This window comes from Sorex araneus, chromosome 2, assembly GCF_027595985.1.
Source record: "Sorex araneus isolate mSorAra2 chromosome 2, mSorAra2.pri, whole genome shotgun sequence".
Lineage (NCBI taxonomy): Eukaryota > Metazoa > Chordata > Mammalia > Eulipotyphla > Soricidae > Sorex > Sorex araneus.
Window position 1 is genome coordinate 357,665,918 of NC_073303.1, and position 22,695 is coordinate 357,688,612.

At 63.9% G+C, this 22,695-nt stretch overlaps 1 protein-coding gene across 2 annotated transcripts in view; it reads left to right on the plus strand.

Moving 5' to 3' along the window:
- CTIF (cap binding complex dependent translation initiation factor) overlaps positions 1-22,695 on the plus strand; it is a 220,656-nt gene that overhangs the window by 62,899 nt on the left and 135,062 nt on the right. For both annotated transcript variants that reach the window (XM_055129445.1, XM_055129446.1), the window contains exons 2-6: positions 1,996-2,189; positions 9,265-9,336; positions 14,969-15,039; positions 15,874-15,978; positions 19,835-19,910. In XM_055129445.1, coding sequence (XP_054985420.1) covers positions 2,013-2,189; positions 9,265-9,336; positions 14,969-15,039; positions 15,874-15,978; positions 19,835-19,910 — 501 coding nt within the window. In that variant the 5' untranslated portion in view covers positions 1,996-2,012. The remainder of the gene's footprint in view (positions 1-1,995; positions 2,190-9,264; positions 9,337-14,968; positions 15,040-15,873; positions 15,979-19,834; positions 19,911-22,695) is intronic.

Here is a 22,695-nt window from a genome sequence, read left to right on the forward strand (position 1 = left end):
TGAAATCGCCTGGAAGACTGAGTCGTGGCGCGCAGCCCTCCTGGGCACAGGGCTTGGGCACGGCCGATGGTCCATGACGCTATTTCTCATCTTCCCTCCCTCCGCACCCCTGCTCGTTTCTTTGGTAGAGCCAAGTGTGCCAGAGCAGCGTCACCGGAACCCGGCGACGGGCCAGCACCACTGTGCTGAGGGTCGGCGTGCCGTTCTTGGCACAGGGCAGAGGGGCGCCTGACCGGCCGGACACAGCAGAGCAGCTGCGGGTTTGCCCCACGGTCTCACCTTCCCTTTCGCTTCTGGTGGCTCCCACAGCCCTGGGCCCCGGCGTGCAGGCTCTCGGCACCCCGGGCCCTGGCGGTGTGTCGGGGTGTGGCTGCCTGCTGTCTGCTGGCCTCGGCAGCGTGGGCGACCCTACGGGCTGCTCAGCCACAGGCGCGGCGTCGGGGCTGGTGCTGCAGCCCCGACTCTGCACCCCGCGGCAGCCAGCACCCCCTGTTGGCCTGCTCTGCTGCCCTCTGATCCCGTGAGGCGAGGCTATCCCCCGCCACCATCTGATCGGCAGCTGTGCCCACACAGTTCACACGGTGCCATGAGCATGTCAGGACTCAGCAGGCCCCCGGGCGCCCCCGGTGAACCCTCATCTTCTTCTCCAGGGGCCCCTGCTCCCCCCCGGGTGGTGGGTCTCGCTCACCACCAGCGCCTTTTCTTAACTCGCCCCTGGGGGTGTGGTGGTGACCCCGGGCCTCATCACAGGATTGTGGTGTCATCACAGGAGCCAGGCAGTGCTCCAGAGAGGGTCTGAGCAGAGCTGGCTCCCTCCCCGCTTCCGCTCCCTGCTGCCCCAGGCCTGCCTGCAGGGGTGCTGGGAGCCCCTGACGAGATCTCGGGGGGCCTTGAGGAACGGCCGGCCTGGCCTGAGGAGCCAGCCTCCCCAGCGGGCCTCTCCCGCCAGCCTCGGGACAGAGCTGTGTCATGTGGGCGCTCTGCAGTCACCGGCCCCGGCCAGCTCCTGAAGGAGCATTAAAAAGAAAAAGATAAAAAAAAAAAAATAAATGTTTAATCTTTCCCGAGATAGAAGAGTGGAAATGGAAAAACACTGAATGAGCAATTATTTCTAATCGTGTGGCATATGTTTCTTTCCATTTTTCTCATTTCCCATTTTCCAAAGTGAACTTGTGATATCCTTAACATATTTTATATAACTAAATTTCTTTGTTGGCCTTTTTGCGTCACACCCGGCGATGCTCAGGGGTTGCTCCTGGCTCTGCGCTCAGGAATCACTCCTGGTGGTGCTCGGGGGACCTTATGGGATGCTGGGGATCGAACCCGGGTCAGCTGCGTGCAAGGCAAATGCCCTACCCACTATACTATCGCTCCAGTCCCCCACCTCTTTTTAATTTTTTTGTAACTAAAATTTCAATGGGCTGGAGCAATAGCACAACGGTAGGGTGTTCGCCTTTCACGCGGCCGACCCGAGTTTGATTCCTCCGCCCCTCTCGGAGAGCCCGGCAAGCTACCGAGAGCATCATGCCCGCACAGCAGAGCCTGGCAAGCTCCCCGTGGCATATTGGATATGCCAAACACAGTAACAATAAGTCTCTCAATGAGAGACGTTACTGGCGCCCGCTGAAGTAAAAAAATTTTAATAAAGATACAAAAAATTTTCATGCAGCATTGGGAAGGCTGTGGGGAGGGACGGAGCGTCCAGGGGTCGAACAGGCCGCCAGGAGCTGGACAGTCAGCTGACCTGGGGCTTTTCTGAGCGAGTCTGGACCCGCTGCCTCACTCCTCTCCCCTGTCCTGGGTGGGGTCCATGCTCCTGCCTCCAAGCCGTGAGGGGCGGCTGCTGCAGGGGTGCCCGGGGCCCCTTCGTGGGAGACACGTACTCACGCCCCGCGGGGAGGCTGAGACGCCTGGCGGGGAGGGGGCCGTCAGGGTGGGGGGCGTCCCTCAGTCCGCTCCCCGCGACTCACGGGTCCCGTGCCCTCTGCCCCGCAGCCCGCCCCAGCCGGAGGATGGAGAACTCGTCGGCGGCCTCGGCCTCGTCCGAGGCGGGCAGCAGCCGCTCCCAGGAGATCGAGGAGCTGGAGCGCTTCATCGACAGCTACGTGCTGGAGTACCAGGTGCAGGGGCTGCTGAGTGACAAGACCGAGGGCGGCGAGGGCGAGAAGCCGCCCCCGCCCCTCTCCCAGGTGAGCGCACCCGAAGGGGCGCGAACGGGGCCCTCAGCCGGGGTGGCGGAGGCCCTGTCCACCCCTCAGCTCCCGCCCACCCGCCCGCCCGCTGAGCAGCTCCCAGAGCAACCTGTGTGTTGAGGCACCCTTCCCCTCCCTGGCAAAAAGAAGGTTCTAGAACCTGGCTTCTCTGACACGCCCTGGGTGGTGTCCGCAGATGCGGGGGTCGTGAGAACCTTGACGGCATTTGAAGTGTTTCTCTGGGGCCGGAGCAATAGCACAGCGGGGAGGGCGTTTGCCTTGCATGTGGCGACCTGGGTTCGATTCCCAGCATCCCATTTGGTCCCCTGAGCACCGCCAGGGGTAATTCCTGAGTGCAGAGCCAGGAGTAACCCCTGAGCTTCTCCAGGTGTGACCCCCAAAAATAAATAAATGAATGAAAGTGTTTCTGGCCATGCAGCACTCCCCCCACAGTCCCCCCCACCAGATTCATTTCGAATCAGGCCCAGGGGGTGGCCCCCAGGCTAGAGCACCTGCTTTGCAGCCCAGACCCCGCACCACATGGCCCCTCGAGCACTGAGCCGGGAGTTGCTCCCCACACCTCTGGCTAGGGCCAGGCATATGCAGAAATTCATCCTGAGCCCTCCACATCATGCATAGGGTCAGAGAGGCTTCAGGGGTTCTTGCCCGGGTCGCCTCTCTGAGGTGAGAAGGGCCACGAGTGGAGAAAGTCCTAGGGGCCCCTCTGGCACGCGCCGGGCACCTGAGGACCCCCGTGTACTCTCGGCCAGGCCCGGGGGGGGGGGGGGGCGGGGCGCAGTTTCTTGGCCGTGGTTGCCGGCAGCCAAAGAGCTGAACGCGCCTCGGGCCAGGGGCGGGCTGTGTCCGGCCAGCTCTGGGCAGGCTCCGGGGCTCGGCCTCCCCTCGCCCAGGAGCACGTGGCCTGGGGTGGACGGGGGGCTCGGAGGATGGGCAGCCGAGATCCCAGGGGGGCCTGCGCTGTGGAGAGGGGCGGGGTCGCCAGGCCAGCAGCCACTCGCCCCGTCTCTACCGGCCCCAAGGGACCCGGGGCAGCCCGTGACCTCAGGTGCACCCTCCTGTGGTCTGCGCTGCTGCCCCCCCAGGCCGGGGGCAGAGGTGGAAGCAGGTGTAGAAGCTGCGGGGAGCAGGGAGGCAGCAGCCGGGCGTGTCCCCCCCACGTCCAGGTGGGGGGTCCGGGCGCCCCTCAGGCCTGGGCGAGTCCCGGCAGGCAGAGGGGCAGGAAAGCCGAGTGCCCGGCACGGGGTGTCTGGGCAGAACATCTGTGTCTTTTCTGGGCCCCTCGGCTGAGAGTCCCCCACCAGGGACCCCGTGTCCCGCGCGGGCCAGGCTGGAGGAAATGGGCTGGAGGGGGGCGAGTGTCGCTCTGAAGCTTCCCTCCGAGAAGCCCCCCGCCCTGCCGTCTCCCCTTCTCTCGGCAGTGCAGGGTGGATGGGGAGCCCCTGCCCCCTCCCCCGTGCCCGCCCCATGCCACGACAGATCTGCCCGCGTGGGACATGGTCTCATGGACAGAGGGCGGGCAGGGCGAGGGGCTGGCTCAGAGACAGGGGGGACGACTGGTCTTCATGTGACGGGGGGCTCGGGCCTCCCCTAATAGCCACAATGCCAACACCCACAACCCTGATACCCACAATCTGGTCCCCACAGTGTGGTACCCACAGCCCCGACACCCACAACACAAATACCCACAACCCCGATACCCAAATCGTGGGCGTCTACAAGCCACAGGACAGCTTTGCTGTTCGTTACTTGTTTTACTTTTTTGTTCGGGGACCACGTCCTGCCGGGCTCAGGGCACCCCCGGCTGTGGCTCGACTACTCGGGGGAGTACAGGGTGCTGGAGATCAGACCTGGGGCTCCGCACGCCCAGCCCGCACCCCGTCAGCACGTCCCTAGGAAGCCTCCCCCGAGCTGCCCCCAGCCGCAGACCCTCCTGCCGTCCTCGGGGGGAGGGCCCAACAGGCCTGGGGAGCCCCCTCCCCGACTCCGTGACCCGGGGGCCGCCAGCAGGAAGGAACCCTGGAGAGACCGTCGCCCCAGAGGAACGCTCCGGCGTCTCTGCCCCTGGACGGGCACGGGGAGGGCAGGTGGACAGGTGCCCGTGCCTACCACCCACCCCTGGCCTCCTGCTCCTCGGGCAGACGGGACCCGGCCACAGGTGCTGGCAAGAAGGGGGAACGCCCGGGGGTGTCACTGCAGCTCTCCGTGTCAGGGAAGTCCCCCAGATGGAGGGGTCCTGGGGGCTGCCTCCCACTCAGTGCTCCGGAGGCGGGGAGGGGTCCCTCCTCGCAGCGCCGGGAAGAGAACCCGGCCCCCTGCATGCAGAGTGCGGGCTCCCGTCCTTCGAGCTGATTCCCCCGCGCTTGCTCTCTTCCCCGCCCTTTTGGCTTGATTTTGGACCCCAGCTGGCTGTGCTCAGGGCTGGCTCCGGGTTCTGCCCTCGGAGCTCAGTCCTGGCCGGGCTCGAGATACCAAACGGGGTGTTGGCATGGATCCGAGGTCAGCCTTGTGCAGGGCAAACCCCTTAGCCCCTGGACTATCTCTCCAGCCACCTTTCCCGCCTTATGAAGGAAAAAAGTTATTTTGTTTGTTTCTCTCCAGCAGTGCTCTGGAGGCTCCTCCTGGCTCAGGTGTGAAGGGCCCGTGCAGCGCTGGGGCTTGCACCCCGGCCACCCGCGTGCCGATCCCACTCTGGCCTGTTTAGCCCCCTCCCCAGCCCCCAGGGCATTTATTTTTTATTTACACAAGGGCCGCACGCACACATTCTCACCCAGGCTTCAGAAACCACCTCTCCTTGCTCCCACCTCGGTCCTCAGCACCTCTCGCCCTGCCCTGGGGTGGGGGAGGGGGTAAGGCCACTTCCCGGCCTGTCACGCAGCCACCAGCGCACTCATCAGTCATACACGTGGATCATTTTGAAACCCCGTGTCACTGGCCCTACATATGCCGGGCTGCAGCCGCCGGCACGTTCCTGCTCCCGGGATGCTCTCGGCCTGCTTCCAGGCCCGTCCATCTGCTGCTCACCGGGGCGCCGTGGTTGGCCCACGGCGTTTGACAGCGGGCAGAGGAGAGAATCGTGCTGCCTCACTGGGCACGCCCGGCCGGCCGTTCCCGGGGGATTCGGTCTACGGGTGGCTCCCAGACGGCCCCGGGAGTACCAAGCCCTCGAGGGAGTGTCCATGGCCGTGTCGCCGGCCGTGTCTCCTGTGTGTGGGTAGATCCTGACACGGTGAAGCAGGTCCCGTCACGCCGCCCAAACGCCCTGTACAGTGATGGCTCCGGGCCCACCCGGCCCCGGGGTGCAGCCACCAAACGCCCTCTTGTCCCTTCGCTTTGCTTTGTCTTGATTTCGAGGGAGCCATAGCCCTCCTAGACCTGATTCCCAGTCATTTTTTTTTTTTTTAAATAACAGGTTAAGGGGCTGGAGTGATAGCACAGCGGGTAGGGCATTTGCCTTGCATGCGGCCGACCCGGGTTCAAGTCCCAGCATCCCATATGGTCCCCTGAGCACCGCCAGGAGTGATTCCTGAGTGCATGAGCCAGGAGTGACCCCTGTGCATTGCTGGGTGTGACCCAAAAATCAAAAAAAAAAAAAAACAGATTAAATATTCATTTTGCTCGTAAAGCACAAAGGGGGAAACCAGAGACTGTCAGGAAAGACAGTTCACCGTCATTCTAGAACAAAAGCAAACACCGTTCTGCATGTTCGTTCACAAAACTGTGCTTCTAGCAGACTTACAGCGTTTTGCTTGCTTGTTCATTTAATGGGATTCCTGCTTGGTGGTTTGGAGCATAACTGTGTGTGTGTGTGACTGTGGAAATCCAACTTCCCCCCTCCCCCCCCCCACACACACAGTTACTCTGGGCAGAATAGCCTAGTGTGCCCGGGGTCACCCTTGATGCGTTCAGGCCCAGGAACCCATTCCTGAGCTGAAGGGCCCATAGGCGATATATCCACCTTTGGAAACAGGGGGTAGGCGGAGGTGAGGGACCAAGCAGGGGGGAGGCGGGAGGGGTCCCCACTAGCTGTCTCCAAGGCTGGTGCCAGGAAAGGCGCAGAGCAGGGATGTGAAGAAGGGGAGAGAGAGTGGGCGGAGGGAGCACTGTGGAAGGGAAGACCCTCGGCAGGGGAGGAGGGCCGGGTGCTGGCAGGCAGCCCTGGACCCCCTCGGAGAGCAGCCAGGGACGCGTGTAGGAGAGACCAGCCTTGGGGGCTGCTCCAGCCGCCACACAGGCGGATTCCAGCCTTTTCTCCGGCGGGGGTTGGTCTGGGGGCCGAGAGCCGCCGGGCAGGTGGGGAGGCAGGCTCTGAGCAGGTCAGGTCCAAGCCGTGTGTGTGGAAGCTAAGAGGTCACATGGCCAATACGACAGACTTCCTAGAATTCACACCTGGGGGTCCGGGAAGAGCAGCTGTGGGTGCAGAGGTCAAGAGTCCGGGTGGGGTGGGGGCTGGAGACATATCTCGGGGCATTGGGGGGCCGCACTTGGAGTGTAGCCAACCCGGCTCCCATCCCCGGCACCACATCAGCTGCGTCCAGCATCTCTGGGGGCTGAGCACTGAGCCAGGAGTGTCCCCCTGTGTATTCCGGGTGTGGCCCCACAACCAATGAAGAGACCAGGTTTGGGACAGGAAGGGGTTGTGCAGAGGTGGGCGTCTGGGGGAGAAATGCCCCCCCTGGAGATGGGGCCGGGGGAGCGGGTCGGAGGCCAGCCCCAAGCTGAGGCTGGGGTGAGGGGAGCGCAGGGGAGGTGCTCATCTCCTGTGCTCGTCAGTCCGTGGAGATGCTGCTGTTCCCACCGGGGGGCCACTGAGGGGGGCAGACTGGGAACAGAAAGGGTCAGCAGGCTGCTCGGGTCACACAGCAGGTAGGCGACCCACCTGGGTTTGAACCAGGGCCCGTGAATGCCTTCCGCTTGCATTCGGTGATAGTGCCCATGTAACACACACGCACACACTCACACACACACACACACACACACACACTCACACTCACTCACACTCACACACGGCTGTGGGTCTCTGTGGCCGTGTTACTTGCTTCCCTCAGCCCATGATGCCAAGGGCTGATCAGTTCATGCCATCCCCCCTGTCCTGCTGGGCTGTCCACTGCCATCCCCCCTATCCTGCTGGGCTGTCCACTGCCATCCCCCCTGTCCTGCTGGGCTGTCCGGTGACGTTCCCTCTGTCCTTCTGGGCTGTCCACAGCCGTCCCCCCGTCCTGCTGGCCTGTCCAGTGACATCCCCCCTGCCCTGCTGGCCTGTCCGGTGACGTCCCCCCTGTCCTGCTGGGCTGTCCGGTGCCATCCCCACTGTCCTGCTGGGCTGTCCAGTGCCATCCCCCGTCCTGCTGGGCTGTCCACTGCTGTCCCCCCTGTCCTGCTGGGCTGTCCACTGCCGTCCCCCCTGTCCTGCTGGGCTGTCCAGTGCCGTCCCCCATGTCCTGCTGGGCTGTCCACTGCCGTCCCCCCTGTCCTGCTGGGCTGTCCAGTGCCGTCCCCCATGTCCTGCTGGGCTGTCCACTGCCGTCCCCTCTGTCCTTCTGGGCTGTCCAGTGCCATCCCCCCTGTCCTGCTGGGCTGTCCACTGCCGTCCCCCCTGTCCTGCTGGGCTGTCCAGTGCTGTCCCCCCTGTCCTGCTGGGCTGCCCGGTGCCGTCCCCTCTGTCCTGCTGGACTGTCTGGTGCCGTCCCCCCGTCCTGCTGGGCTGCCCGGTGCCATCCCCCCGCCCTGCTGGGCTGTCCGGTGCTCTGAGTCCTTTGTTTGTCTCAGCGCCCCCTCCACTGACAGCCCGTCTCTTGCCTGGGGTCAGCTGAGCCTCCAGAACACACATGACTCCAAGTGGCCCCTGGACAGAGGCCCCGCCCAGCCTCCTCGGGAAAGCCAGCGGCCGCCTTAGACGGGACCCGCACTGGCCCCGTCTGCCCCGTGGGTGCTGGCACGCCCGGCGCTCTGCCCTCCAGGGCTCCAGCGGGCACTGCCCTGTCCCCACCCGTCACACCGGCCTCCCGCGCTCTCCCTGGCTGTCCGGGACGGCATTCCCGTGCTGGGCTGCCCCCAGGCTCCCGGAGCACAGTAGAGAGGGCGTGGCCGTCCTCCCCTCAGCCTGCCAAGGCCCAGCTGACCGCGAGGGGGGTGCCCCACCGCCAGGTCGCCATCCTGTGGGCGCTGCCCTGGACCCTGGCAGCCGGGGCTGAATGTTGGGGCGCCCAGACACAGGGAGGGCTTCTCCGAAAGGCTGCCGTAGACCGGGACCACGTCACAGTGCTCTGCTGCCCCCAGCCTGTCAAGTCAGGGAGGAGGAGCCACTGTCCTATACACAGTCACATTCAGGAGTCTGGGGGCCGGCAGTGTGGCTCAGTGGTGATGCTCATGGGGCGGGCAGTGTGGCTCAGTGGTGAAGCTCATGGGGCGGGCAGTGTGGCTCAGTGGTGATGCTCATGGGGCGGGCAGTGTGGCTCAGTGGTGATGCTCATGGGGCGGGCAGTGTGGCTCAGTGGTGATGCTCATGGGGCGGGCAGTGTGGCTCAGTGGTGAAGCTCATGGGGCGGGCAGTGTGGATCAGTGGTGACGCTCATGGGGGCGGGCAGTGTGGCTCAGTGGTGATGCTCATGGGGCAGGCAGTGTGGCTCAGGGGGAAGCGTGACGCCCTGGGCACGACCCCCAGCCTCACAGACTCACAGGTGACAGCAGGTCTGTACAACTTGTCGTTTTGGAACCACCCTAGTCCCCTGGGCCCTGCTCAGCCCCTCGTTGGAGTGTGGCCCACGGGGCTGGCCCACACACCCACACGTGCCGCCCCACACGCCACTCCAGCCTTAGCCCTGGGAAGCCTTGGTGTGGCCGAGCCAGGCCAGAGAGTGAGAACGAGGTGACCACAGCAGTGGGTGACCTTGTCCTCCCTGGAAGGCCATGGGTCACCCCCGTGGGGGGGAGGGGAACAGGCCACACGCTCAGCCCAAAGGTCACTCAAGGTGGGCTTTGGGACCTGCGGGCAGGGCAGGGCCGGGGGCCCCTGGGGCCCAGTGGGGTGCTGACCCTCCTCTCTCCCCTGCAGTGGACGGCGGACTGCAGCGAGCAGCTGGACAGGGGCCGAGCCTTCCCCCAGGGACGCCACCCCCCGCAGCAGGTAGGGGCGACTCGGGCTGGGCGGGGACGGGCCTCCTCTGTCGGGATGTCGGGAGCGGGCGTGCCGGCTCTGCTGAGCTGGGCGATGGACAGAGCAGGGGACGGTGGGGAGGGGCTGGGGGCGCCTCTGGGCACGCGGCAGCCTCTGCCCGAGGCACGTGCCTGATTCCCTTCCTCAGAAACTCGTTTCTTCTTTGTCACGTTTTTATGTTTGGGCTGCACCTGAAGATGCCCCAGGCTGACTCCCGGCTCTGTGCTCTGGGCTTGCTCCCGGCTCTGTGCTCGGGGCTCTCCCCTGGCTCTGTGCTCAGGGCTGACTCCTGGCTCTGTGCTCGGGGCTCGCTCCTGTCAGGGTTTTGCAGGGACCCAAGGGGGTGGGTGGGGCGTGAGCCCAGGTGGGCTGTGTGTGCTTCTCCGTCTGGACCATCTCTGGCCCCAGAGCTCCACTTCTAGGGGAGACAGTTTAAGGCTTGGGAGGGGAGCGGAAGGGGCGCAGGGCTGCGTCTCCTCCGAGGGGGAGCAGGGGGAGGAACCCTCGGGCTTGCGCAGCCCCCTGGGGGGCCCTGCAGGCAAGGGTGCCCCTCGGGCACGATTCGGGGCCCGAACCCCCTCCCAGCCCCACCAGGCTGGAGCACCTGGAGATGTGGGCAGAGCGAGGATTGGACCCCCACCTGCCCTCTGTCACCCACTGGTCCTACAGGGGCTCAGGGGCGAAGGAAGGCTTCCGCCTCCTCTTGGAACCTTCTAGCAGGAGTCTGACTAGTCACAGCCGCTGCCTGAGCATATCACCTGGGTCTTCTTTGTGGTTTTTTTTTTTCTTTTTGGGTCACACCCAACGGTGCACAGGGGTTACTCCTGGCTCTGCACTCAGGAATTATTCCTGGCGGTCCTGGGGGACTATATAGGATGCTGGGAATCGAACCTGGGTCGGCCGCATGCAAGGCAAATGCCCTACCCGCTGTGCTGTTGCTCCAGCCCCGCCCTGGGTCTTCTTGCACCCCAAGAATCGTCTCTCACTGGCACACATTCAAAAGAACAAAAGCGACCAATGCTGGCATGGATGTGGGGAAAAAGGGACGCTCCTTCACTGTTGGTGGGAATGCCGACTGGTCCAGCCTTTCTGGAAAACAATATGGACAGTCCTTCAAAAACTAGAAATTGAGCTTCCATATGACCCCGCAATACCACTTCTGGGACTATATCCCGAGGATGCAAAAGAGCACAGTAGAAATGACATCTGTACCTATATATTCACTGCACCACTGTTCACAATAGCCAAAATATGGAAACAACCTGAGTGCCCTAAAACAGATGACTGGTTAAAGAAACTTTGGTACATCTACACAATGGAATACTATGCAGCTGTTAGGAGAGATGAAGTCATGAAATTTGCTTATAAATGGATAAACATGGAGAGTATCATGCTAAGTGAAATGAGTCAGAAAGAGAGGGACAGACATAAAGGGACTGCACTCATTTGTGGAGTGTAGGGTAGCATCACATGAGGCTGACACCCAAGGACAGTAGATACATAGGCCAGGAGGATTGCCCCATAGCTGGAAGTCTGCTTCATGAGGAGGGGAGAAGGCAGATGGAATAGAGAAGGGATCACTAAGAAAATGATGGCTGGAGGAACCAGTTGGGATGGGAGATGCATGCCGAAAGTAGATAATGGACCAAACATGATGACCTCTCAGTGTCTGTGTTGCAAGCTATAATGCCCAAAAGTAGAGAGAGAGTGTGGGGAATACTGTCTGCCATAGAGGCAGGGGGAAGGTGGGAAAGGGGGGAGTATACCCGGGATATTGGTGGTGGGGAATGTGCACTGGTGGAGGGATGGGTGTTTGATCATTGTGAGATTGTAACCCAAACATGAAAGCTTGTAACTATCTCACGGTGATTCAATAAATTATTTTTAAAAATTTTTTAAAAAGGACCGTCTCTCTACTCCCCCTGAGGGAGGCGGGTGGGAGCCTGCCTTCTAGAACCCTCTTCTCTGCCCCCCCACTCCCCAACTTGTCCTGCTCCCAGACCCCCCATGGCACCTGTCCACAGGCAGCCATCCTCTTGCGCCCTCTGGTGGACAGAATGAGGCTGGGCAACATCAGCAGGAGCGTCCAAGTGGCCGTCCATGGAATGTCCACTCTGCACTGCCCTGATGACCGGGCCACAGCGGGGCTGGGGGACCGGCCAGGGAGATGGCCTTTGCAGCGTACAGCCCCAGGGCAACCTTCCGGGCTCAAAGGCGGGAGCCCTCGCCCCCCCACCCTCCGCACCCCCTCCACCTCCCCCCCAGGCACCCAACTCCACGCCCGCAAGGCTGGGACTCGCCTGCCTCTCTGGCAGGAAGCGGTTCCCCTGGGCTGTGGGTCAACCTGGTACTGTCCTGCGGGCTTCAGGCTGCCGGCTCGGGCCCGACCTGCTCCCTTGGCGTCCCCTGCACTGAGGATGGTCTCGTGACGGATGGTGTCGGGGGGCCCGAGCCACAGCGCAGCGGGCAGGGAGCTCGCCCTGGACCCGGCCAGCTGGATGTGAGCCGGGCACTGGGTGTGGCCCCCCGGGGAAGGAAAAAGGCGATTTTAAAGCAATTTGAGCCCAGTTTTTTAAAAATTGTTTATTTTTTTAATTGAATCACCGTTAACATACACAGTGACAAAGTTGTTCACAATTGAGTTTCAGTCTCACAGTGTTCCAACACCCGCCCCTTCACCACTGGGCTTTTCCCATTAATGTCCCGTTCCCCTCCCTCCCCCACCCCTGCCTCTATGGCAGGCAGTTTGTAACCCTCTCTCTCTCTCTCTCTCTCTCTCTCTCTCTCTCTCTCTCTCTCTCTCTGTCTCCTCTCTCCTCTCTCTCTCTCCCCTCTCCTCTCTCTCTCTCTCTCTCTCTATGTCTGTGTCTGTCTGTCTCTCTCTCCCCTCTCTGTCTCTCTCTGTCTGTCTCTCTCTGTCTCTGTCTCTGTCTCTGTCTCTCCCTCCCTTTGGGCCTGCAATACAGATACTGAAAGGTATATCCTTTTACCCGCTAGTTTCAGTCCAAAATGGTAATTTCACCTATTATTGTCGTGCCGGTCCCTTCTCTACCCTAACTGCCCTTCACCCCCCAGACACTCCTGTGGCAAGTTTCCAACCAGACCTCCTGGCCCCTGTTCTCCCTGGCCTTGAGTACTAGTCTCATACTATATATATATATATATATATATATATATATATATGTATATATGTATATATATATATGTTTACTTTTAATATCCCACAAATGAACGCAGTCTGTCCAGCCCTCTCCTCCTGACTCATTTCACTCTGCATGACACTCTCCAGGTTCGTTCATTTAGAAGCAGATTTCATGACTTCATTTTTTTTTCATGTAAGCCCATTTTTTAATAAGCTTTGCACAATGGTCATACCCCACTTTCTGGCCTAAACAAATAAATGAATTTGTCATATAATCTGCAGTGCTTGGGGGGGGGGGTGAGATACAGCCTCTGCCTCCCCCGGGGACTCTGAGAGACCCCACGAGTCCCGTCCCCGAGGAGCCCGCTGCCCTCTGTCCGCCGGGAGGCGCTGGACACTGGCTGGCCGGCTCTCGGGGGTGCTGGGGTGTGGGCAGACCCCCCCCCCTCTACAGGTGACTTCCCTTTCTCCTCAGCTGTGCATGGCCACTGGTTGATTTCCCCTCCGTCACCGTGCTCAGCACCTGTGGGCGGCCTCAGGGATCGAACTCGTGGCCTCACGACTGCAAGGCAGAGCCTTGTTACTGAGCCGTTCCATGCCCCCTCCTCCCAGGACTGGAGTGTACACGGACATGGAGCCACTGACCACCGAGTGTCCACTGTCACTGGCGTGGCCTGGCCCCTGTCCACAGAGCAGAAGCAGCAGGTGTGAGGGTGGTGTCTGCAGTCAGTCCCGGTCTGACGGAGGAGGTTGGAAGCACAGTCTGAGGGAGGAGGCGCGTGGGCACCTGTGGTTAGGTGGGGCATGGGGGGCAGCAGAGAGGGTTGTAGAGAGACTGGAGGGAGACTCAGAGTGGGGCGACAGCCACCCCAGGGAATCCTCACAGATGCAGGAAGCTCGGCAGGGAGGGGCACGGCCCCCGGGCCTGGGGAGCCGGAGGTGGCCCTGGGCACGCGGGGCGGGTCCCTGTTCTCGGCTGCCGTGGAGGGGCTGCTGCTCCTTCCAGCACCGCTACGGGGCGGGATGGCACAGGCTTGGCCACTGTGCCCCCCCCTGCCTTTGTTCTTGCAGGTGAGGAGTCAAAGGCCCACGGCTGGCCCCGGAGCGGGGGTGACCCAAGGGCAGGCCTGGGAGCTGTGGGTGGTCGGGCTCTGCCGCCACCCCCAGGCGCCCCCTGCCGGGCGCTGTCCTTGGTACTGAAGCACACGCACGCTGGAACAGACACACAGAGGCACAGAGCACACATACCCGGTGTGAGCCCCCGTGTACACAGAGAAACACATGTGCACATGCACACAGAAATGCATGTGCATGCATGTGCACACATACAGAGAAACACACATGCACGCATACACACAGAGAAGCACACATGCACACATTCACACAGCGAAACACATGCACACATACACACAGAGAAACACATACACATATGCACGCACACACATACACTCTCAGAAACACACAGATAAAAAAGCAGACACATTCACACAGAGAGCCAGGACAGGCCTGCTCTCTAGCCCTGCTCGCACATGCACACACTCACACTCATACACACGGACTCATACGCACATACACAAACTCATACCCACACTCACAAATACACGCATGCACACACTCGCACACACACACACTCACACACTTACACTCATTCACTCGCTCACACATACTCGCACACACTCGCACACTTTCACACTCACACATGTACACACATTCACACTCACACACAAGATGACGCTCTTCATGGTGGAGGTGACCAAGTCCCGCAGCCTGTTTCTCAACATGCTCTAGGTTAGGTGGGGGATGGGGGATGGGGGGCAGGCCCGCCCGCCACACACGCACACACACACACATGCACATGCACACACACACACTCACTCACACACTCACACTCTTACACTCTCACGCTCACACACTCACGCTCACACGCACATTCCCACCCCCCGGCCTCCCCGTGTGGGGCGGCTGCAGGCTCACCCTGGCCTCGCTTGCCACACTCTGCACTCGCAGGACTCGGGCCTGTGCCGTCTTGCGTGTCCTGACGGGCCGTTTCTCACGCGGTGCCTCCTCCCGCCTCGTGAACTGGCGCCTGCTCCTCTGCCTGCCCTAGGGCAGAAATGGGGGTCCCAGTGGGGTCGTGGGTGTGGCCTGCCTGCACTGGGCCTTGGGGGGGCCTCCCGGGAGGACGGGCCAGAGGAGGAGGAGGACGAGGCGTGATCGAGGGTCCTGGGGCGTCTATGGTGCAGGGTGGACAGGAGCGGGAGAGCTTGTGTGGAGACCCCCGGCCCTGAAGGTGCAGGCAGGGACACTCAGGGGGCTTGTCTGGGCTCTGGGGGGCCGCCGAGGGGGCTGGCTCGGGGCAGTAGGCTGGCCCCGGGGTGCCCCTCCCTGCCCGACCGAGCTCGCGGGAGCCCTTCTCGGTCACCCTGAGCCGGCTGACCAGCCCTCGCCCCTCTGTTCCAGAACGGCGGCAAAGACTCCCTGGACATGCTGGGCACGGACATCTGGGCGGCCAACGCCTTCGACTCCTTCAGGTGGGCCCCTGCGGCCGTCTGGGGGCGGCCAGGCCCCGCGCCCACGGGGGAGGCCACCGAGGGGGAGAGAAGAGGAGGGGGCAGGCGGGGCAAGGCCGAGGGGAGGGGCCGGGCCCTGCGGTAAGCTCAGGGGCAGGCTGGGCAGTGAGGGCAGGAAGTCAGTGTCTCAGACTCCAGAAGGTTCCGGCGGGCGTTGGGTTCTTTGGCTCGTGGGGACAGTGCTCCGTGGAGAGCCGAGGCTTGGGCTGGGGAGGGTGGAGTCCTCTGGGCGCTTCCCCCTAGCCCCAGACACAGCCGTGGGCCCACCTAGGGTGGCGGTGCCAGGGGTCCACAGGGGACCTTTCCTCCCACCCCAGGGCCCCTGTGAGTGGCCCTGGGGGCTCTGACAGGCTTCACTCGGGGCTACAGGCGCCCCCCTGGGGTCAGGGGAGGGGAGGCGTGGGGGTCGGGGGAGGGCTCTGGGTGAGGGAGGGGGAGGCCCGGGTGGAGGAGGGGAGGAGGGAGTGCTCAGGCCTTCCCCCCACCCCCCCCACCCCCGTGCTTCACTTTGAGTGGCAGGTGACAGGGCCCAGGCTGACCCTCACTCTGGTTCACGGAGGGGCTGGGACGGGCTCCCCTTCACGCCAGCCCCTTTCTGAGCTCACTTCTTGCCCTGTGTGTGTGTGTGTGTGTGTGTGTGTGTGTGTGTGTGTGTGTGTGTGTGTGTGTGTGTGTGTGTGTGGTATCCTGGGGGGTTTGTCTTCACCCCACCAGTCAAGACCTGAGTCCCCGCACCCCTCCCCCCACCCGCCCCCCCCCATGGCCTCTCTCCTCTCACTCTCCCTCGCCCCCTAGTGGTGCCACGTGGGACCTGCAGCCCGAGAAGCTGGACTTCAGCCAGTTCCACCGGAAGGTGCGGCCGTCGCCGAAGCAGCCGCTGCCACACATCGACAGAGAAGGGTAAGGGGCCCCCTCCGGGCCGGGCAGCCAGGGAGGACCCTGGGCACGCAGCGCGCCCCCTCCCTGCCCGCCCAGCCGGCTGCCTCCTCCCTGACCCCGCGGGCGGGGCTTGCTGAAACACAGCTGCGGCAGCCCCCGTCCGGGTTCAGGGCTTGAGGACCCTCGGGGGCAGCGGCTGGCCTGGGGGGTGCGGGGCGGGGGGAGCGAGAAGACCCCGCCCTCGCGTGGAGGCCTCTCACCCGGCACCTGCATGGAGAGAAGCTCCCTGTGGGGGCAGAGCGCCGGCCAGTTGGAGTTTTATTTGCTTGTTGGGCTTTAGGACCACACTCAGTCGTGCCCAGGGCTGACTCCTGGCTCTGTGCTCAGGGGTCACTCCTCAGGGGGGCTCAGGGGACCCTCTGGGGTGCCAGCGATTGAGCCCGGCTGGCCGTGTGTAAGGCAGGCTCCGGGGTGCCCAGCCTCGCTCTCCGGCACCTTCTAGGCCCCCGGGAGGAGCCCCTAAGCTCCCCTGGGTGTGCCCGTCTGTAAAACTCCCAGGTGTGAAGTGTCCCTGTTTATTGATTGATCTGTATATTTATTTTCCTCTTGGTTTGGGGCTTTTTGTTTGTTTTGCGTTGGGGCCACACCTGGTGGTACTCCGAGCTTACTCCCGGCTCCAGGCTTCAGGGATCACTCCTGGGGGTGCTGGGGAGACCACACGGGGGAGCCAGGGCTCGAACCCGGGTCAGCCACATGCGAGACAGACGCCCTGCGGGCCGGGCTATGGCTCCAGAAGACTTTCTGTCTTTGGGCCACCCCCGGCGCTGCTGTCCGCTTGCCCAGGGCTTGTCACAGAGACGGTGACACCAGGTGGGGAGTAAGGCGTCGTCTCTGCAGGAGCGAGGCCACAGCGCTGCCTCCCGGGGGGTCTTGGCGTGCCCGGGTGCCTGCGCAGGCCACGCGGAGGAGCCCCCAGAGGACATGCTCTGGACTGGGGCGTGTCACACAGGACACCCTGCCAGTGACAGTCTTGTAAGGGGCTCGAACACAGCACCGCGGGGAGGCACTTGCTCTGCACGTGGCCAACCCCATTTCAATCCCCCGCATCCGAGAGGGTCCCCTGGGCAGCTCCAGGAGTGCTCCCTGAGCACAGAGCCACGAGGATGCAACAACCCCCACAAGCCAACCAACCGTATTGTAAACCACAGTGCCTAAAATAACAAAACGCCAAAAGAGCGGGCAGCATCACTACTTGGTACACGCACGTGACCGCCCAGAGGCGGGTTGAAGCTCTTTGTGCCCAGGGCCCTTCACCCCCCCCAGACCCGCCCCACCTGGTCCCCCAAGCCTGGATGCAGAGCTCTGTGGCCACCTTGTGGCCGTGCTCGGAACTGCAACCCCAGCATCCCTGGGACATCCAGTACCTTCCTGCATCCCGGGTTTCCATGGCAGGAGAGAAATCAAAGAAGGCAGTTGCCTTGGCGACGGTGGCTGTAGTGCCAGCTTCTGCCCTGTGAAGCTGCTGTGCTCCAGGAAGCTCAGAGTCCTGTAGAGAGCCCAGGCCAGGCCCGTGGGGTGTGGGGCCTGTGCTGGCGTGTGCCGGACGACCCCCCCCACACACACACACACACTCACTGTCGGGGCTGGCCCTGCCACACACACAGCTCCTGAAAAGGAACCTTCCAGACCTTCGTCCCCCTGCTCACCCGCAGCCCCTGTGCCTCACGAGCCAGACAGGGGGTCCCGAGGGCCCAGGGACTGACCTCCTGACCGCGCTCCCTCCCCGGCGCCCTGCCAGGCCCGAGCCCTCCGTCCAGCCGGGCCCCGACCCTGCTGGCAGGGGTACCTGCGGCTGCCCGACCTCCCAGATGCTCTGCCGGCTCAGCAGTCCCCGCGCCCCTGGTGCCCCGAGCACTGGCTACCCTGAGCGGCCTCTGCTGCTCCCAGGCAGTGTGGCCGCCTCTGCGCTGTCCACTGGGGTCCGGCCAGGAGCTCCCCGGGAGCATTTGCTAAAGCAGCAGCCCCCTCCCCCCACCCAGGCCAGCCTTTGCCCCCTCGGCAGCGCAGCCTCCCCCTTTGTCGGCACGCTGGGCCTCCTCCGCCGAGGGCTGTGCCCAGCACACACACACACACACACACACACACACGCACGCACACGTTAATCCAGCAGTGGCCATGTGCATGGGCGCCTACAATTAATGTAGTGGGGACCACATATGTGGATACATGCAGTTAATACAGTGGTAGCCTTGTACATGGATGCCTAGTACGTGGATGTATAGAGTTAACACAGTGGTGGCCGTGTACGTGGATACATACAGTTAAGACAGTGGTGGCCGTGTATGTGGATGCATACATACAGTGGTGGCCGTGTACATGGATACATGCCGTTAACACAGTGGTGGCCATTTACGTGGATGCATACATACAGTAGTGGCCGTGTACATGGATACATGCCATTAACACAGTGGTGGCCATGTACGTGGATGCATACAGTTAACACAGTGGTGGCCATGTACGTGGATGCATGCAGTTAACACAGTGGTGGCCGTGTACGTGGATGCATGCAGTTAACACAGTGGTGGCCACTCACATGGATGCATACAGTTAAGACAGTGGTGGCTGTGTATGTGGATGCATACAGTTAACACAGTGGTGGCCGTGTACATGTATGCATAGTTAACATAGTGGCTGTGTACGTGGATTCACACAGTACCATGTACATGGATTCATACAGTTAGTTCAGTGGTGGCCATGTACATGGATACCTAGTACATGATGCACACAGTTAATACAGTGGTGCCCACATACGTGGATACATGGTTCATACAATGCTGCCCATGTGTGAGGATACAGTTACTACAGTGGTGCCCATGTATGTGGATGCGTGCAGTGGTGGCCACATACATGGACACACAAAGTTGCAGACAGCGAATGCCGCGGTGGGCACATGCTGGCACTGACACGGCAACCCTCCCACCCCTCCCGGCCCCCAGTCTCCTGCTCCCTGAAGGAGCCCCTGCGCGATGCAGGACCCCGTGCGGGGCGGGAGGGCTTCGCTCCAGGCCTCCCGCTGCCTGGGGGCCACAGCTGGCCCAGCCCTGACTGTCGGGTCCCGAGTCCAGACACAGTGCAGAGGGTGCGAGTGGTGGCTGGGGATAGGCCAGGGGCAGCGGCTGGACTGCAGGGAAGCCCCGGGAGCAGAGGAGCAGCCTGCTGGGCTGGCCCACCCCGCCCCGTCAGCCCAAGGAGGCGGCGACCTGCCGGGGCCGCGTGACCTCTGGGAGGTTGTGGAAGGGGGTGGGACGCGGCTCAGGGAGACACACGTGTGCGGGCGAGTCTGGGCCAGGCCCCGGCGCTGCAGAAAGTTGGTTTCTGGGGCTGGAGGGGCCAGTGGGGTGGGCGCCTGCCTTGCACACAGTCAGCTCGGGGTGGGGCCCGGCACCTCCATGGCCCCCGAGCCCTCCGGGAGGGAGCCTGAGCACCACTGGGTGCTGGTCTGTGGAGCTGGGTACTCTGGGGAAGGACAGTGCTGTCTGTGGGAGGCTCAGTGACCAGCTCCGGGGGCGCAGTGCAGACTCTGGGGGCAGGACCCTGGGTGCAGGGCCAGGAGCAGCATCTGAGCACTGCGGGGATGCTCCCCAGTGGGTGCTCCCCACACACGTGACTAGGGAGATGGATACGGGCAGAGCACCCGTGTCGGCCGAGCCACAGGGTCTCTGTGCCTGCCCCTCCCTGCCCCGTTTGCAGAGAGCCCAGGGCGGGGCCCGTGTGGCTGGGCGGGGTTGGGGGGAGAGGGTGGGGGGGAGGGTGGGGGCAGAGGGCAGAGGGGTGCACGCGGGCTCTCGGGTGCTGACTGTTCTCTCCCCGGGTGCAGGTGTGGCAAGGGGAAGCTGGAGGACGGGGACGGCATCAACCTGAACGACATCGAGAAGGTCCTCCCGGCCTGGCAGGTAGGCCCCGGGCAGCACCGCCTCCCGCCCCAGGGCCTGGCCCTCGCCTGGGCTGCGCACCCCCGCCCCGCGCCCCCAGCCTCTGAGGGCGGGGCAGGCCTTTGGAAAGTGCTGCAGCCTGCGTCGGCCTGTGCCGTGTTAGTGCCGTGGCCTGTCTCTGAGCCGTGGCCATGCTGTGGCCCGGGTCACGCCCTGGGCTCTGGGTGCTGTGGCCCGGGTCACGCCCTGGGCTCTGGGTGCTGTGGCCTGAGTCACGCCCTGGGCTCTGGGTGCTGTGGCCTGAGTCACGCCCTGGGCTCTGGGTGCTGTGGCCTGAGTCACGCCCTGTGCTCTGGGTGCTGTGGCCTGAGTCACGCCCTGGGCTCTGGGTGCCGTGGCCCGAGTCACGCCCTGTGCTCTGGGTGCTGTGGCCCGGGTCACGCCCTGGGCTCTGGGTGCTGTGGCCCGGGTCACGCCCTGGGCTCTGGGTGCTGTGGCCTGAGTCACGCCCTGGGCTCTGGGTGCTGTGGCCTGAGTCACGCCCTGGGCTCTGGGTGCTGTGGCCTGAGTCACGCCCTGTGCTCTGGGTGCTGTGGCCTGAGTCACGCCCTGGGCTCTGGGTGCTGTGGCCTGAGTCACGCCCTGTGCTCTGGGTGCCGTGGCCCGGATCACGCCCTGGGCTCTGGGTGCCGTGGCCCGAGTCACGCCCTGGGCTCTGGGTGCCGTGGCCCGAGTCACGCCCTGTGCTCTGGGTGCCGTGGCCCGAGTCACGCCCTGTGCTCTGGGTGCCGTGGCCTGAGTCACGCCCTGGGCTCTGGGTGCTGTGGCCTGAGTCACGCCCTGGGCTCTGGGTGCTGTGGCCTGAGTCACGCCCTGTGCTCTGGGTGCTGTGGCCTGAGTCACGCCCTGGGCTCTGGGTGCTGGGGCCTGAGTCACGCCCTGTGCTCTGGGTGCTGTGGCCTGAGTCACGCCCTGTGCTCTGGGTGCCGTGGCCCGGATCACGCCCTGGGCTCTGGGTGCTGTGGCCCGAGTCACGCCCTGGGCTCTGGGTGCCGTGGCCTGAGTCACGCCCTGGGCTCTGGGTGCTGTGGCCCGAGTCACGCCCTGGGCTCTGGGTGCCGTGGCCCGAGTCACGCCCTGGGCTCTGGGTGCTGTGGCCCGAGTCACGCCCTGTGCTCTGGGTGCTGTGGCCTGAGTCACGCCCTGGGCTCTGGGTGCTGTGGCCTGAGTCACGCCCTGGGCTCTGGGTGCTGTGGCCTGAGTCACGCCCTGGGCTCTGGGTGCTGTGGCCTGAGTCACGCCCTGTGCTCTGGGTGCTGTGGCCTGAGTCACGCCCTGTGCTCTGGGTGCCGTGGCCCGGATCACGCCCTGGGCTCTGGGTGCTGTGGCCCGAGTCACGCCCTGGGCTCTGGGTGCCGTGGCCTGAGTCACGCCCTGGGCTCTGGGTGCTGTGGCCCGAGTCACGCCCTGGGCTCTGGGTGCCGTGGCCCGAGTCACGCCCTGGGCTCTGGGTGCTGTGGCCCGAGTCACGCCCTGTGCTCTGGGTGCTGTGGCCTGAGTCACGCCCTGGGCTCTGGGTGCTGTGGCCTGAGTCACGCCCTGGGCTCTGGGTGCTGTGGCCTGAGTCACGCCCTGGGCTCTGGGTGCTGTGGCCTGAGTCACGCCCTGTGCTCTGGGTGCTGTGGCCTGAGTCACGCCCTGGGCTCTGGGTGCCGTGGCCCGAGTCACGCCCTGTGCTCTGGGTGCCGTGGCCCGAGTCACGCCCTGGGCTCTGGGTGCTGGGGCCTGAGTCACGCCCTGTGCTCTGGGTGCTGTGGCCTGAGTCACGCCCTGGGCTCTGGGTGCCGTGGCCTGAGTCACGCCCTGGGCTCTGGGTGCTGTGGCCTGAGTCACGCCCTGGGCTCTGGGTGCCGTGGCCCGAGTCACACCCTGGGCTCTGGGTGCTGTGGCCTGAGTCACGCCCTGGGCTCTGGGTGCTGTGGCCTGAGTCACGCCCTGGGCTCTGGGTGCTGTGGCCTGAGTCACGCCCTGGGCTCTGGGTGCCGTGGCCCGAGTCACGCCCTGGGCTCTGGGTGCCGTGGCCTGAGTCACGCCCTGGGCTCTGGGTGCTGTGGCCTGAGTCACGCCCTGGGCTCTGGGTGCTGTGGCCTGAGTCACGCCCTGGGCTCTGGGTGCTGTGGCCTGAGTCACACCCTGGGCTCTGGGTGCTGTGGCCTGAGTCACGCCCTGGGCTCTGGGTGCTGTGGCCTGAGTCACGCCCTGTGCTCTGGGTGCCGTGGCCCGGATCACGCCCTGGGCTCTGGGTGCCGTGGCCCGAGTCACGCCCTGTGCTCTGGGTGCTGTGGCCTGAGTCACGCCCTGGGCTCTGGGTGCTGTGGCCCGAGTCACGCCCTGTGCTCTGGGTGCTGTGGCCTGAGTCACGCCCTGGGCTCTGGGTGCCGTGGCCTGAGTCACACCCTGTGCTCTGGGTGCTGTGGCCTGAGTCACGCCCTGGGCTCTGGGTGCTGTGGCCCGAGTCACACCCTGTGCTCTGGGTGCCGTGGCCCGGATCACGCCCTGGGCTCTGGGTGCTGTGGCCCGAGTCACACCCTGTGCTCTGGGTGCCGTGGCCCGAGTCACACCCTGTGCTCTGGGTGCTGTGGCCTGAGTCACGCCCTGGGCTCTGGGTGCCGTGGCCCGAGTCACACCCTGTGCTCTGGGTGCTGTGGCCCGAGTCACACCCTGTGCTCTGGGTGCTGTGGCCCGAGTCACGCCCTGGGCTCTGGGTGCTGGGGCCCGAGTCACGCCCTGGGCTCTGGGTGCTGTG